At 48.9% G+C, this 14,971-nt stretch overlaps 1 protein-coding gene across 2 annotated transcripts in view; it reads left to right on the top strand.

Annotated features, from left to right (window-relative positions):
* The window catches only part of MLXIPL (MLX interacting protein like), a 58,643-nt gene that overhangs the window by 41,995 nt on the left and 1,677 nt on the right, over positions 1–14,971 (top strand). For both annotated transcript variants that reach the window (XM_060259273.1, XM_060259274.1), the window contains 9 exons: positions 4,205–4,389; positions 5,042–5,585; positions 6,789–6,862; positions 8,386–8,554; positions 8,739–8,851; positions 9,950–10,069; positions 11,257–11,384; positions 11,606–11,729; positions 12,120–12,249. In XM_060259273.1, the coding sequence (XP_060115256.1) occupies positions 4,205–4,389; positions 5,042–5,585; positions 6,789–6,862; positions 8,386–8,554; positions 8,739–8,851; positions 9,950–10,069; positions 11,257–11,384; positions 11,606–11,729; positions 12,120–12,249 (1,587 nt within the window). The remainder of the gene's footprint in view (positions 1–4,204; positions 4,390–5,041; positions 5,586–6,788; positions 6,863–8,385; positions 8,555–8,738; positions 8,852–9,949; positions 10,070–11,256; positions 11,385–11,605; positions 11,730–12,119; positions 12,250–14,971) is intronic.

Genomic DNA, 14,971 nt, shown 5'->3' with positions numbered 1-14,971 from the left:
GGCTTCCAGCAATTGATCAACATAAAAATTAAACAATATTTAAATATATAAACCATTAAACATTTAAAACAGTTAAAACCTTAAAAACCAGAAAATGTGCCAAATACATATAAAACAGAAGTCTGGCAAGCTACATTGAGTTCTCATCTTAGCTAGGTGTAGGCTAGCCGGAAGAGGGTCGTCTTACAGGCCCTGCGGAACTGGACAAGGTCCCGCAGGGCCCTCACCTCCTCCGGCAGCTGATTCCACCATGTAGGGGCCATAACGGAGAAAGCCCTTTCTCTGGTGGATTTCAAGCGGGCTTCTTTTGGCCCAGGGATAGTGAGGAGATTTTGTGTTCCTGACCTCAGTACTCTCTGGGGAACATGTGGGGAGAGACGGTTCTTCAGGTAGGCAGGTCCCAGGCCATATAGGGCTTTAAAGGTAATAACCAGCATCTTGTACCGAACTCGGTATATCACTGGAAGCCAGTGTAGGGTCCGAAGACCCGGCCGAATGTGTCCCCACTTTGGGAGACCCAATAACAGCCGGGCCGCGGCATTCTGCACCAGCTGCAATTTCCGAGTTCGGGACAGGGGCAGCCCCATGTAGAGGGCATTGCAGTAGTCCAACCTCGAGATGACCGTAGCATGGATCACTGTTGCTAGGTCGTCGCGCTCCAGGAAGGGGGCCAACTGCCTTGCCCGCCTAAGATGAAAAAACGCGGACTTGGCAGCGGCTGCTATCTGAGCCTCCATCTTTAGGGAAGGCTCCAATAGCACCCCCAAGCTCCTGACCCTGTCCGCCGCTGTCAGCGGCGCACCGTCAAAAACTGGTAGGGGGATTCCCCCTCCCGGCCCGCGGCGACCCAAGCAAAGGACCTCTGTCTTTGCAGGATTTAGCCTCAGCCCACTCAGTCTGAGCCACTCAGCCACGGCCTGTAGTGCCCGATCAAGATTTTCCGGGGCGCAGACCGGCTGGCCGTCCATCAGTAGATAGAGCTGGCCCGTACCTTCGGGCAATCTGGGCAAGAGGCCGCATGTAGATGTTAAATAACATCGGGGAGAGAACCGCCCCTTGGGGCACACCACAATCGAGTATGCACCTCCGGGATAGCTCCCCCCCAATTGCGACCCTTTGTCCCCGACCTTCCAGGAAAGAGGAAAGCCACTGTAAGGCCAACCCCTGAATCCCCGCGTCGGCGAGGCGGCATGTCAGTAGCCGATGGTCGACCGTGTCAAACGCAGCCGACAGGTCTAACAGCATCAGCACCGCCGAGCCACCCCGATCCAGATGCCGTTGAAGGTCATCCACTAGGGCAACCAACACCGTCTCTGTCCCATGTCCCGGGCGAAAGCCGGACTGAAATGGCTAAACAAATGCTTTGAGATTGTAAAGAGTGGTGGAATTCACATACAAAGAGAAGAGCTTGATTGTATACATGAAGCTGTCGTACACTGAATCAGATCCTTGGTCCAATGAAGTCAGTAATGTCCACTCAGACTGGCAGCAGCTTCTCTGATGCTTCAGTTCACATTACTGACAACTTGATCCTTAAGTGGAGGTGCCTGGGATTGAAGCTGGGATCTTCTGCATGCCAACTGAGTCAATGCTCAACCACTGAGCCATAGCCCTCCCTTAAGTGTAGGTAAGGAGGAGCTGTGGCTCAGTGGTAGAGTATCTGCTTGGCATGCAGAAGTTCTCAGGTTCAATCCCCAGCATCTCCAGTTAAAAAGATTCCATAAGAGGTGATGTAAAAGTCCTTTGCCTGAGATCCTGGAGAGCTGCTGCCATTCTGATGGGCCAGTGGTCTGGCTCACTGTAAGGCAGCTTTGTGTGTGGGAGAGTGTGTAGAAAGAGACAGGGATGGCATTGTGTTGGAGTCCTGGGCATTAAGGTGAAATGAGAGGGTCTAGTCGGCTGGCCTCCCTGTTGGGAAAAACATTAAGGGGCTGGGAAACCTGGAGTCCCAAGTCCCCTTTCCCAAGTTGCAATTTGGTGGGTAGGGCTGGCTGGACACTTTCTTGCCAAACAGAGAGAGAGAGAGAGAGAGTCATGAACCGAAGCTTCATTCTAAGTTAAGTTTATTATGTTCCAAGTAGATACCAAGTAGATAGCCCCATGTTAAAGCTGCAGTACTGCAGACCTAAGCTCTGCTCTGAGTTCAATCCCCAGCGGAAGCTGGGTTTTCAGGTAGCTGGCTCAAGGTTGACTCAGCCTTCCATCCTTCCAAGGTCGGTAAAATGAGTACACAGCTTGCTGGGGGGAAAGCGTAGATGACTGGGGAAGGCAATGGCAAACCACCCTGTAAAAAGTCTGCTGTGAAAATGTGAAAGCAACGGAAACGACTGGTGCTTGTACAGGGGACCTTTCCTCCAGATACCAAGTAGAATACAGAAATCTAGAAACCCAGAGTGTATATATCTCTCTCTGCACTTGGTCTCTCTTCAAACCAGTGCGTTTTTTTTAGCAGGAACGCACAGAAACGCAGTTCTGGCTGGTTTGGTGTCAGGGGTGTGGCCTAATATGCAAATGAATCCCTGTTGGGCTTTTTCTACCAAAAAAGCCCTATGTGAAACAATGGTGATGTCATGGGGTGTGGCCTAATATACAAATGAGTTCCTGCTGGGTTTTTCTACAAAAAAAGCCCTGCTTCAAGCTATTAAATAATGTGGCAGGACCATCAAGAAAAGCACACTCACCTTTTCTTCCTATTTCCTAGAGAAAAACAAATACCAGTTTGTCTCTCGCTGGGGCCACCATACTGTTGGGGAAACGAGGAGTCCAGGAACCTGTTCATGGACTTCCATTCCCACTGTGTCCATTGGGAAGGGAGAGACACCTGCTTCCCAATTGCATCCAGGAAAAGAGACAGTTGTGTCAAAACAACTCTTATTTAATTTAACATCAAGCCCAAATGTAAAACCTTTAAAACATATAAAAATCTAGTATGCAGCATGCGGCATTAATTAAAAATTCAGTACTTAAATGCTGTGCACAGTAGTTCTATAAAGGAGATCCTTGGATGCTCTTGTCAAGACCCCAAAAAGAGAATGGTTGGCATGGCCAGAACCACGACGAACAAAACTAAATCCAGCAATTAAGTACTTTTTTCCACCCACCGGAGCTAATGTAACTGTCAGTCACGTCTGTTGCTAAGCATCTGACATATACCTGATGTATATGACAAAACTCAGCCTTTTCTCTCTAACTCTGGAGTCAGAAAGGTCAAGGGAAATCAGGGAAAGCCAGAGTGACTCAGAGAGTCAAGGAAGCTAGGTTCTGATACTCTGTCTAATTAAACTCTGACAGTGGCACCACTAACTCCTGAAATGTATAAATATCCCGTAAGGCAAAAAGTACAGTTATCAGTACCAGAAGACTATAGCACGAGCAGAGTTCTGCAGCTTCCTGGGAGACAGAACCAAGGATTCATCTACAGAAGCTAATTTACTATAGAAATTAAAGTAACAGGTTTAGCAGAGGACTGAGGCTCAACCCAGCCCTAATTCTGCGACACTCTCCGCTTGTGATATTGCCAAGTCTGAAATGGAGAGACTGATCTTTGGGAAGGAAGCGGATAACATGGGTGGCTTTGGTCAGCATTACTCAAGCAGGGCTTCGCAGGTCCCGCACAAGCTTAGGTATGTCACAGAATTCAGTATCCTGACCAGTGTTCCCTCTAAGCTGAATTAGCATGAGCTAGCTCACAGATTTAGAGCCTCCAGCTCACAGATTTTTGTCTTGGCTCAGGAAAGATGACCCCCAGAGCACAATAATTTATGCAATAGCTCACAATTTTAATGCCAGTAGCTCACAAAGTAGAATTTTTGCTCGCAAGACTCTGCAGCTTAGAGGGAACATTGATCCTGACACTATAGCCCTATGTGGAGTTATTCCAGTCTAAGCCCCTTGGTTTCAGTGCACTCTGCCCTGTCAGAACCTTATTTTTCCCCCTTTTAAAAGCAAGGTTCTAAGTATCACAGCCATGAGTTTGGAAACAGTTGGGCAATGAGGCGGAGCAGGAACTGCTGCAATGGTCCAAAGGTGAATGTTTCCCCCCCTACCCCCCCCCCACTTTGTTTCTGGCTCTGCTCCTATGCACAGAAGCAAAATAAAACATGCAATTTCATATATGTAGATTAACGTTGCATCATGGATCCACATTGCAAAACTGGGAATGCTCTGCTCTGACCACAGACGCTCCATCTCTTTGGTTGCCTAGATTTCTTCTCCAGTCCACGGCCGCTGTCAGCACACCCGTCCCTGAGCTACCAGGAGCCGTCCTGCTTTGTGCCTGTGCCGGAGTCCCTGTACAGTGGTAGCAGCGACTTACTGCCCAGTCCAGCTGAAACCCTGCTCCCCCAGGGCACTGCCAACTCCTCCATCCTGCCCAGCACCCGCCTCCAGGTGTGTAAAGTCTTTCTGATATTTGTTTTTCCCATGTGTCCTTCCTGGTGTCCGAACAGCTATTATGGAAAAGCTTAAGAAAGGGGGTGTGCCAGTTGTGGGCCACCACTCTCATAGAGCTTGCCAACTCCAGGTTGGGAAATTCCTGGAAATTTGGGGGTGGACCATGGAGAAGACGGTATTTGAGAAGGAGAGAGGCCTCAGTAGGGTATAATGCTATTAAGTCTGCCTCCGAAAGCAGCCATTTTTTCCAGGGAAACATCTCTGTTATCTGGAGATCAGCTGCAATTCAGGGAGAGGTCCCTTGCAAACTGAGGTATATCACAGAATCCAGTATCCTGACACTACAGTCCTATGTGGAGTTATTCCAGCCTAAGCCCCTTGGGAGTTGGTAACCTACTCCCGGTCTCACCTCACCATCCAGTAGCCTGCTTTGGAGGCCCATTTCAGATCTGAGTAGTCAACAGTCAGTGGTTTGTTAATACGTTTATCATAATTTCAAGTGCTTAGAGGTATATCTTGAGCCATCTCTGTCTTAACTGATTCTTCCAGTCTATTATTTACCTTTTGTGTTGCCTCTTTGGGCATTTAGCCCAATAGGAAGTGGGTTTTTTGTACTGACACCTAACGTCTCCCCCTCTTTCTTTTTCAGCCTTCAGGTGCCTGCTCAGCCCAGCTGGATTTACCCAGCCCCTTCCTCAGCCCTGAACTCCCCCCAAATCCCCCACCTTCAGCCCCCACCAATGGCCTTGGCCCTGACCTGAAACAGAAGCCTGTCCTGCCCTATGCCTTTCCCGGGAAGTGGCTGAGCCCAGAACCCTATGGGTCTTTCTGCCCAACCCTGCCAAATACCCCGATACTGTGCCAGGACCTGGCGTGCTCAGCTCCCTCGGCACCTTCCTCCAAATTCCACTATCCACCCTCCACGTTGCATTCCACACCATGTTTTCCCCAAAACATGTCAATGCCAGGCTACAGCATGGAGCTGTCTTCTGGGTACCACGTTCCTTTTGGTGCCCTGCATGTGCAGGCTGGCACAGCTAATAGCCCCATGTTTGGCACTGCCAGAGGACACTCACAGTCTGGGAGCAACAGGCCCAAGGCGAAGGCCATCAGCTCCAAGAGCAAGAGACCCGCAGGGCTCCCCACACCTCCAGCTGCACCAAACCCTTGCTTGACACAGCTGCTGACTGCAGGTACGTGGGGCCAAAGGGGTGCCAAGGAAAGGGGCGGGGGGTTCTTCATGGGTGCCGGAGTGGGGATGCGGGGAGATGCCTTGAGTAGCCAGCCCCAGGTGGTCAAGGTCAGACTTCAGGATGGGTGTTCAAAGTCATAAGAACATAAGAGAAGCCATGTTGGATCAAGCCAATGGCCCATCCAGTCCAACACTCTGTGTCACATAGTGGCCAAACCCCATCCCCCCCCGCACAAAACCAGGTGCCACCAGGAGGTCCACCAGTGGGGCCAGGACACTAGAAGCCCTCCCACTGTTGCCCCCCTCCAAGCACCAAGAATATGGAGCATCACTGCCTTGTCTCATAACTCAGCAGGGGTTACCAAAAGCAGGACGTAGCTTCATATTTGTGTGTTAAGTGCCATCAAGTTGCTTCTTACTTATGGCAACCCTGTGAATTAATAGCCTCTAAAAAGTCCAATTATTAACAACTTTGCTCAGATCGAAGATGAGTAGCCACGTTAGTTTGTCAGTAGCAGTGGGAAAGAGCAAGAGTCCAGTAGCAACTTTAAAACTAACCAGATTTGTGGCAGGGGAGGAGCTTTCCTGAGTCACTGCTCACTTCTTCAGATACCTGGATTTGTGGCAGGGGAGGAGCTTTCCTGAGTCACTGCTCACTTCTTCAGATACCTGGATTTGTGGCAGGGGAGGAGCTTTCCTGAGTCACTGCTCACTTCTTCAGATACCTGGAGTGAGCAATGACTCACAAAAGGTCATCCCCTGCCACAAGGCTTGTTCAGGTCTTACAGACTGAGGGCTGTGGTGTCCAATATTGACTGAATCTCATGTTGGGTCTTCCTCTTTCCCTGCTACCTTCACCTTTTCCTAGCAATGTTATCTTTTCCACTGAGTCTGGTCTCCTTAGAATGTGACCAAAACAGTAGGATAGCCTCCGTTTAGTTATTTTAGCTTCTAGGGAGAGTTCAGGCTTGATTTGACTTAGAACCCACTTATTTGTCTTTTCTTTTTTGACTTAGATTTTCTTAATTTGACTTAGAACCCACTTATTTGTCTTTTCTTTCCTTTTTTTTTTTGTCAGTTCACAGTATCCATAAAACTCTCTTCCAAGTTCCAACATCACATGTCAAATGAACCAACTTTCTTCCTGTCTTCATTTGGGGTGAACATTGGCATGTTTTGATTTTCTTCCTTTTCCTTCTTGCAGCTAAACCAGAGCCGAGCATGGAAACTCTGCCTGCTCCCAATCCTGCCTTCATCCCCACAGTGCCAGAATCCATGGTAAGAGTCAGCTGGGGGTGATGTTAGGTTCTGGGAGATCTGACGGGAAGTATGGGGCCTTTTTTCTCTTCTGGGTTCCAAGCAGGATTTAAGGCCAGGAGCTGGAAGGGATGTGGTCAGTTGTGGTTGGAGGTACCTGTGCTCTTGAGAAGTGCAGATAGGAAAAGGATGCACCCGAGTTGGAAGCAGTGGGAAGGGAAAAGTTGCAGTAAACACACAAAGGACCATTGGCACGCAACTAAGCAGATGCATGGTGGTAGAAAATGTCGTTGCATTGCAGCCAAATTCCATGGATCACCATGGGGTTTTCAAGGCAAGAGACAGAGGTATTTAGCTATTGCCTGCCTCTGCATAGCTATCCTGGACTTCCTTGGTGGTCTTTTCTGTAAGTACTTTTCTGTGAGCTTTTATTTATTTATTTATTTTAGTAGATTTATATTCCGCCCTTTCCCATAGGAGGGCTCAAGGCGGATTACAAGCAAAAATAAATAACAGTTAAAGCTCAACAATAAGATAATAATAAAACAAATAATAAAACTAACAAAGGCTGAACCTGCTTAGCTTCCAAGATCCGATGAAAAGCTAACTTGGGCCATTCAGGTCAGGTCAAGCAGATGCGTACAAGAATATTTCACTTGTATCATCGATTTGGATAGCAGAAATATAGCTTTTCTTGGAAGGGAATTCAGAGTTGAAACAGCAGTGCTTGTGCATGGCAAAATCCAAAATCTATGTGTAATACCCTTTATAAGAATCACCACAGTTGGAAAGACCAAGACCGATTCCCCACTAGGCTTGTTCCAGCATCAGAGCTCTTCCCCCCACCCCCCAACACTTCCGTTCGATTTTGCACAAGCTGCCGCGCTGCAGCAACTTGGCCTGCCTCTTCCCTGCGGCAAGCAAGATCCTCTGAAAACTGGTTTCTGCTTGCCGTGGGAAAGAAGCGGGCCAAGTTGCAGCCGCGGGGCAGCTTGTGCAAAATCGGATGGAAGCGTCAGGGGGAAAAGAGCTTCGACGCTGGAACAAGCCTAGTGGGGAATTGGTGCAAGTTCCCTTTAATCTGGATTCCAAGAGTGGGCAGCCAGATACTTCTGGGAAATCTTCAAAGCAGGACAACCCTTCCCTGTTGGTTGTCAGCATTCAGAGGCTGTAAACGCTGAAGCTCCCTTCTTATTAGATGTCACAACTAAGATGGATAGATGCTTCTGTGATCCTTTTCCAATTTAAAAGTCACCTACGTTCATGGTCATTGCTACATCTTGTGGCTATCAGCAGGGCTTGAATTCAGCAGGAGCTCACAGGCGTGCAGCTTCTGAACCTCCAGCTGGGGTCTGCATGCAGGGGGGAGTGCTCTCCCTGCTGCATACAGATCCTGGGGCATATACAAATGAGATATGCTACTGAGCTCCTGCACCTTTTTTTCCTACAAAACAACTCCTGGCTATCAGTTCCGCAGACACCCATGTCATGAAATACAGTGAAGCCATGAATGCTAATCCTTTCCCCTTTTTTTGCTCCTGCAGCAAAGCAGTGTCTGCGAAGGACCTGCCGCCTTCCTGCCCAGAATGACCCAGATCAGCCCCCGACTCTCGCCTGTCTCCAACCCCTCGCAGCCAGCTCCAATCACGCCACCACCACCAGGACCCCTGGTGGTCCCCAAGACAGAGAGGCTCTCCCCTACACCAGTGTGTGGTAAGCCCCTCAGAAATGGTATCTGGAGAGTGAGGTAGCCGCTTATGCCACAGTTATGCTGAATGTGGCAGGGGAGGGGGCTGAGTCAGACAGGGAAAGCACTCTGAGTGTGCTCAGATGCACCCTGTGTATGCTCAAAGACAATTAATAACAAATTTCTCTTTCCCCCCCTCCCCCGCCCCAGGCAATAATCGAAAGATGTCGGGGCAGGGTTCCCCAGTGACCACTGAGGGACTGAGTTTCAAGATTTCTCCCCCTCATTACTCATCCACCCGGAACAGACCAGAACCAGGCAAGGTCAGTCTCTTCTGCTTTAGACCTGCCCAGTTACTTTCTCTCCCCAAGAGATGGAAAGGGTTCAGAGGTCAGGATGGATCTCGGGTCAAGACGGACAATTCCAAGGCGGTGAGGGAAACCAAGCGGGGTGGGGGGGGTGGAAGCCCAGGTGAAAGGTCTCCTCTTTGTCCCCCCTGCAGAACTAGAGTGTTATCTCATTCTCCTGCTCCTCCATCCCAATATGTTACCTGTCACCAGTCCTCATTCAAAATTTAAATCCTCCTGCGCTCCATTTAAGAACATAAAAATATTCTTCATGAAACCTGTACCTGGTCTGAAGGAGACGTCATTCCTGCTATCACTGGATCAAGCAGGTGTTGAAGTGCAAGGAAAAACTGCACCGTTTGTTAGATCAGAGATAATATTGTGATTATGAACAAGAAAGGCAGCAATGCCCCTCTTGTGTGGCTCACCATTGCTTGTGGGGGGGGGGGGGAATCCTCTTCTTTAGCCTAGTAGCTGACACAACCCTTGAGCTTTCTCCCCTACCCCTAGTGCCTTCTCACTCTCACTCACAACCGCATCTGGTGAGGCCTTGCTTCACTTTTATCTCATTGTTGTCTTCATCTTCCCAGTACCCAGGTGGTCTTGGATCCCAGTTCCTGCTCATCTGTTCTTGGCCCCATAATTTAACTATCTTAGGAATTAACTGCCCAACAGTCACCAATTTCCTTTTACTCCTAGGTCCAAACAAGACAACAGGGTAGGAGTTCCATGTCCATAGGGGCCCCGATTAGGACCATGGTATAAGGTCATCAAGAAGTTAAGTCTTCCCTCTTCAGTGCAGTTTTTCTGACTAAAAATGTCCCTAGGGTGCTGTTGTTTGCCCAGGGGCCACCATTAAGAAGTCCCTGTCTTGCGTATATACCCACTGCCTAACATAAAAGCAGAAATAAAGGGGCCCCTGCAAGACTAACTGAGTTTATTCCAGTATAAGATTTCATCAGTCAGATCTAACTTCTACCAAAAAGTGGGGGAAGGAACCAGAAGCAAAGCCTCTGTGAATAGGATCCTTTAGGGGAGGAGGCAGTGTCTGAAAAGGCCCTTCCTCTCCCACAGACAGAGAGCCGCCGGATCACCCACATCTCTGCAGAGCAGAAGCGCCGTTTCAACATTAAGCTCGGCTTTGATACGCTACACAGCTTGGTCAGCACCTTGAGTTCTCAGCCCAGTCTCAAGGTGAGTTGGGGGGGTTGGTTTGAGGCTACAAAGCCCCTCTTTGCAATGTCCTAATAAAGCCAAATTCTCAAACCCATAGTGCACTCCAGGGGCCAAATTGATGTCCACAGCCCTCTTGAGGAATTTGCCTATCTAGAGCTGCTGCATGAAATTAGGGCTGCTGCTACCCTTCCCCCCAGATTACCAGCTTCCCCTGCTGCCACTCAAGATGATGGAGACAGTCCTGAGAAGGAAAGAGCCAAATGGCACCGTTCAAAGGGTCTCAGTACCCTCCCTCGCATGCATGAAGTATAATTCCTCCAAGTTGATCTAGGAAATATGATGAAAAGTGGGACCCTGAATCTCAGAAGAATTCTGCTGGGTCAGACAAAAAGAGTACCTCAAAGCAGTCGACCAGATGTTCCCCAAAGGCCTACAAACAAGGCCTACTCTTCTTGCTGCCCCCCAGCAGCTGGCATTCAGAGATACAGAGTTCTCACAGAGCTGTTCCTCTCAAGAACAGTTTCTGTCAGAGCTCTTTCAGCTCCCCCTACTCCCAGGAGTCCCACTCCCAGGGTGTCTGTTGTGAGGAGTGGAAAGGAAAGGAGATTGTAAGCCACTCTCTCCTTCACATAGTAAAGAGCAGGGTATAAATCCAGTCTCCTCCTCTTCTTCTTCAAAGGTGCAACTCTGCTTTTTAAAAGTCTGATTCTGGCTTCTTTTATGACTTCCTCCTCTGAAAGGCTGATACACACTCCCCTGGATAATAGCCACTAACCCAGGGGTCCCCAACCTTTCTGAGCCTGTGGGCCCATTTGGAATTTGTAAACAGGGTGAAAGGCACAGCCACAAAATGACTGCCACAGGAGGTGGGCTCATACACAGAGAGGAAGCCCAAGAGCAGAGCAGGAGATGGGTCATTTAAAATACATTGGGAAAGATGGGTGAGAGAGAATAAAACTGCCACTGAAACAATACTATTTTAATCGGTGTAGCCAATAAGATCTGCTGTGGCAAATCAGAAGCCCTGATAGGCGAGAGCCCCACCCACTTTCTAAAAACACTTGGCAAGTGCCAACAAACGTGTTGGTGGGAGCCATGGCAGCCATGGGCACCACACTTGGGAACCCTGCCCTAACCACCCTGAGGCTGAGCCCTCCAAGGCCAAGTCACCCCTCGCTCTCTTCCCCACGCCCCATATCCTGCAGGTCAGCAAAGCCACCACCCTGCAGAAGACAGCAGAATACATCTGCAAGCTGCAACAGGAGCGAGCCACCCTGCAGGAAGAGGCCCAGCGCCTACGGGATCAGATCGAAGAGCTGAATGCCACTATCAAGTAGGTCGGCAGGAAAGGGGATGTGGCATTCTAAGGTTGAGGAGGGGGCTTTCTGAAGAGCGCTGGACTCAAAAATGGGATGTAAAACATTGTACAGATGGAGTGATGAGCAGCATCACTCGGTGGAAACCTGCAAACCACAGAGGACTGTGGAGTGACCAGCCTTCGTGCTGAGCCCCATCTTCCCCCACCCCTTTACCTTCCTTCTCATGTCCTTTCAGCCTGTGCCAGCAGCAGCTGCCTGCCACGGGGGTGCCCATCACCCGCCAGCGTTTTGACCAGATGCGAGACATGTTTGATCAGTATGTGCGTTCGTGCACCTTGCGGAACTGGAAGTTCTGGGTTGTATCCTTTGGGAGAGAAGGACGAGGAGTCTTCTGCCCAAGAGCAGGTGTTAACTGCAGGATCAGGCAGCTGTTTAAAAGTTTCCTAGAAAAGCTAATGGGGATTGGACGGGACATATGGTTGCCAGCTCTGGGGTGGAAAATACCTGGTGATTTTGGCGTTGGAGCCTGAGAGGGTGGGGTTTGGGGAGGGGAGGGACTTCAGTGATGGATAATGCCATAGAGTCCACCTTCTCCAGGGACACTGAACTTCTTTGCCTGGAGATCTCCAGTCACCTCCTGAAAGCTGGCAACCCTAGTGGGGAGGGAAGGGTGTGCAAAGGGGCAGTCTAGGAGTCAGTCATCCCCCCTACCCAAAATGCATTGCCCTTAACTGCTCACCCTGTATCAGTTCAGCATCATCATGAGACCCCTATTTGAGTCCTTCAATGGGATGGTTTCCACCAGCAGCATGGACAGCCTCAGTCAGACATCCTTGGCCTGGCTGGACCAGTACTGCTCTCTCCCAGCTCTCCGTCCAAGTAAGTGGCTTCTTCACTTCTCCTTGTCGCTGCCTGCCGAAGCTGCAGGCGGCTGGGCCTTTCCTTGCTATCCAAAGTGGGCACTGAGACCAAGCTCACGCAGAGCCCCAGGTGGAGAACAGCAGTCTAATAGTGCTAGAAACATGTTAACAACAGATCCAGCTGTGAGATGGTTCATGCATGCACTCGGTTTCTGAGCGCTTCTCTATTTCATATGCGCTGTCTCTCCAGAGTTCTATTTGAGGAGGCTCACAACGTTTTTTTTAAGAAATTGGCACAATAAAGTCAAAGAACAACAACAGAAGAAGAATTATCGATGTGAAAACAAACCAGGGGCATAATGCAACCTTCCACTGTCTGAAATGATGTTGGTAAAGCAGACCTCTGGGTTTGAAGTAGACCAAAAAAACAGCTTAAACATGGAGCCACCAAGTTAAAAGTCAGGTTTGTTAAAATGTTTTGGTCTGGTGCCCAAAATACAGCAAGGTAGGCGCCAACTTCAAGGCAGAAAGATCCAGGTGGGCAGCTGTGTTGGTCTGAAGCAGTAGAACAATGCAGGAGTTAAGCAGCACCTTTAAGACCAACAAACTTTTATTCAGAATGTAAGCTTTCTGACGAGGAATGAGGTACAGTAAGCAGAACGACATAGAGTTCCTGGGGTACTCTATGTAAAGTGGTACAAAGTTAAAATCCAATAGCAGAGAGTATTCCAAAGGCAAGGTGTTACCATGGAAAAAGCCCCAACTCTGGCTGCTTCACCTGTCTGCAGGAGAGGAGAGACACACTCAATGTCCCACAATGGCAAATGAGAACTGACATTATTTTGATTACATGAAGTTGCGTTATAGTGTTAAAATCATTCACTAGGCCTATTGTCTACTGTGATTGGTAGTGGGCCTCTCCAGGACACAGGTCAGGGTCTTTTGCATCATCGCATAACCTTTGAACTGGATGGGGACTGAACCTAGGGCCTTGTCCATGCAAAGCAGGTGCTCTGCCACTGAATCTGCAACCTGCGGGGTTCTTCGGGTGCAAGCGACTGTGGGAAAGCTGCTGAGAATGCTTCTCTTTTCTGAAAACTCTGCTTGCAAGTTTTGATCTACAGAGAGCCCAGGCTAGCCCAGTCTTGTCAGATCTCAAAAGCTAGGCAGGGTTGGCCAGTATTAGGATCGGAGACCACCAAGGAATACCAGGGTTGTGACGTGGAGGCAGGCAATGGCAAACCATCTCTGAATGTCTCTTGTCTGGAAAACCTGCAAGTGTGTCAAACATGCAGCCCAAGGGCCAAATCAGGCCTCTGGAGGGCTCCTATCAGGCCCCCAAGCAACTGGCTGTCATCTGCTTCCTTCTTCCTCTCTCTTGCTTCCTTCTTGATCACAGCTTGCTTTGCCAAGTTTGCTCAGTTGCACAGGAGCTGCAGAGGAAGGGAAGGAGGCAGAGCTTACTTTGCCAGGCTCTCTCAATCACATAGCAGAACTACTGAGCCAAGCCTCTCTTCCTTCTATTGGCTGAGGCTCCTTCACCTCCTTGTCCCCTGGGAAAGGAAGGAAAGAGCCAGAGCTTCCTTTGCCAAGCTCCCTGGATCCCATGAGAAAAATACAAAGAAAACAACTTTAAGACCAATGATTGCTAATATTTTAAGCATGTTTTATTTTAAGGGTTTTTTAAAAAAAAATCTTTAATTGTGTTTGTGTCTTTTATAAAATTTATATCTCTGCTACCTAATCTTAAATAGGTACGCACATGGCCCGGCCAAACATGGCCTGGCCTGACAAGGTCACGATTAAGTCAGATCCTGCGGTCGTAACAAATGAGTTCGATACCCCTGCCCTGCAGGGTCACCATAAGTCAGCTGTGAGTTGATGGCACTTTTTCACACAAAGCCACGCTGCAGTCTGGAAGGGATGAATACGCACATGGGAGCTTGCCTTCTAGGGACTTCCAAACTACAAGCTTCACCCTGGCCATTCACAAGTGCTTCTGAAAAAAAGGCAGGCACAGATTCTGGCAAGTCCTCAGAAGAAGGGAAAACAGGACAACCCACAAGCGCACCGTACCTATCTAGTGGGGTCAGCATGCGGTTGGTATGGTCAGGGCTTTGTGAGTGCCACAGTATCACAGAATCACTGGGAAAATGTAGAAAGATGGTTCTACATCTTTTATAAAAGGGGAGGGATGGTGGCTTAGTGGTAGAGCATCTGCTTGGGAAGCAGAAGGTCCCAGGTTCAATCCCTGGCATCCCCCAAAAAGGGCCCAGGCAAACAGGTGTGAAAAACCTCAGCTTTAGACCCTGGAGAGCCGCTGCCAGTCTAAGAAGACAATACTGACTTTGATGGACCAAAGGTCTGATTCAGTATAAGGCAGCTTCATATGTTCTGAAGGCTGGATCCTGCTGCTGGATGGCCTCACCTCACAGAAAACAGAGTAGGTTTCTAGCTCTCCTGATTGCAGAAACACACATCTAGCAAAAACAGACTATATTATGCAAAGGAGGAATCCATGTTGCAGAAAGAATTACTCAGATTTGGCTTCCTGGGCATCTTATTGCTGCCTTTGTCAAGTTCCCACTGTTCATTCAATAAAGATAACTCTCCATATTATTGGATAAGCATTTACTGTAAGGCAGGATACACTGACTTGTTGCCAAGCAGTGTCGAAAGTAATGCACAGCAGTACAGGTTCAGATTATATACCCTTGCAATGGTCGCTAAACGTGAAGTTA

Source organism: Heteronotia binoei, chromosome 18, assembly GCF_032191835.1.
Source record: "Heteronotia binoei isolate CCM8104 ecotype False Entrance Well chromosome 18, APGP_CSIRO_Hbin_v1, whole genome shotgun sequence".
In the NCBI taxonomy this organism is placed as follows: domain Eukaryota; kingdom Metazoa; phylum Chordata; class Lepidosauria; order Squamata; family Gekkonidae; genus Heteronotia; species Heteronotia binoei.
This window is presented reverse-complemented; position numbering and strand designations above follow the sequence as displayed.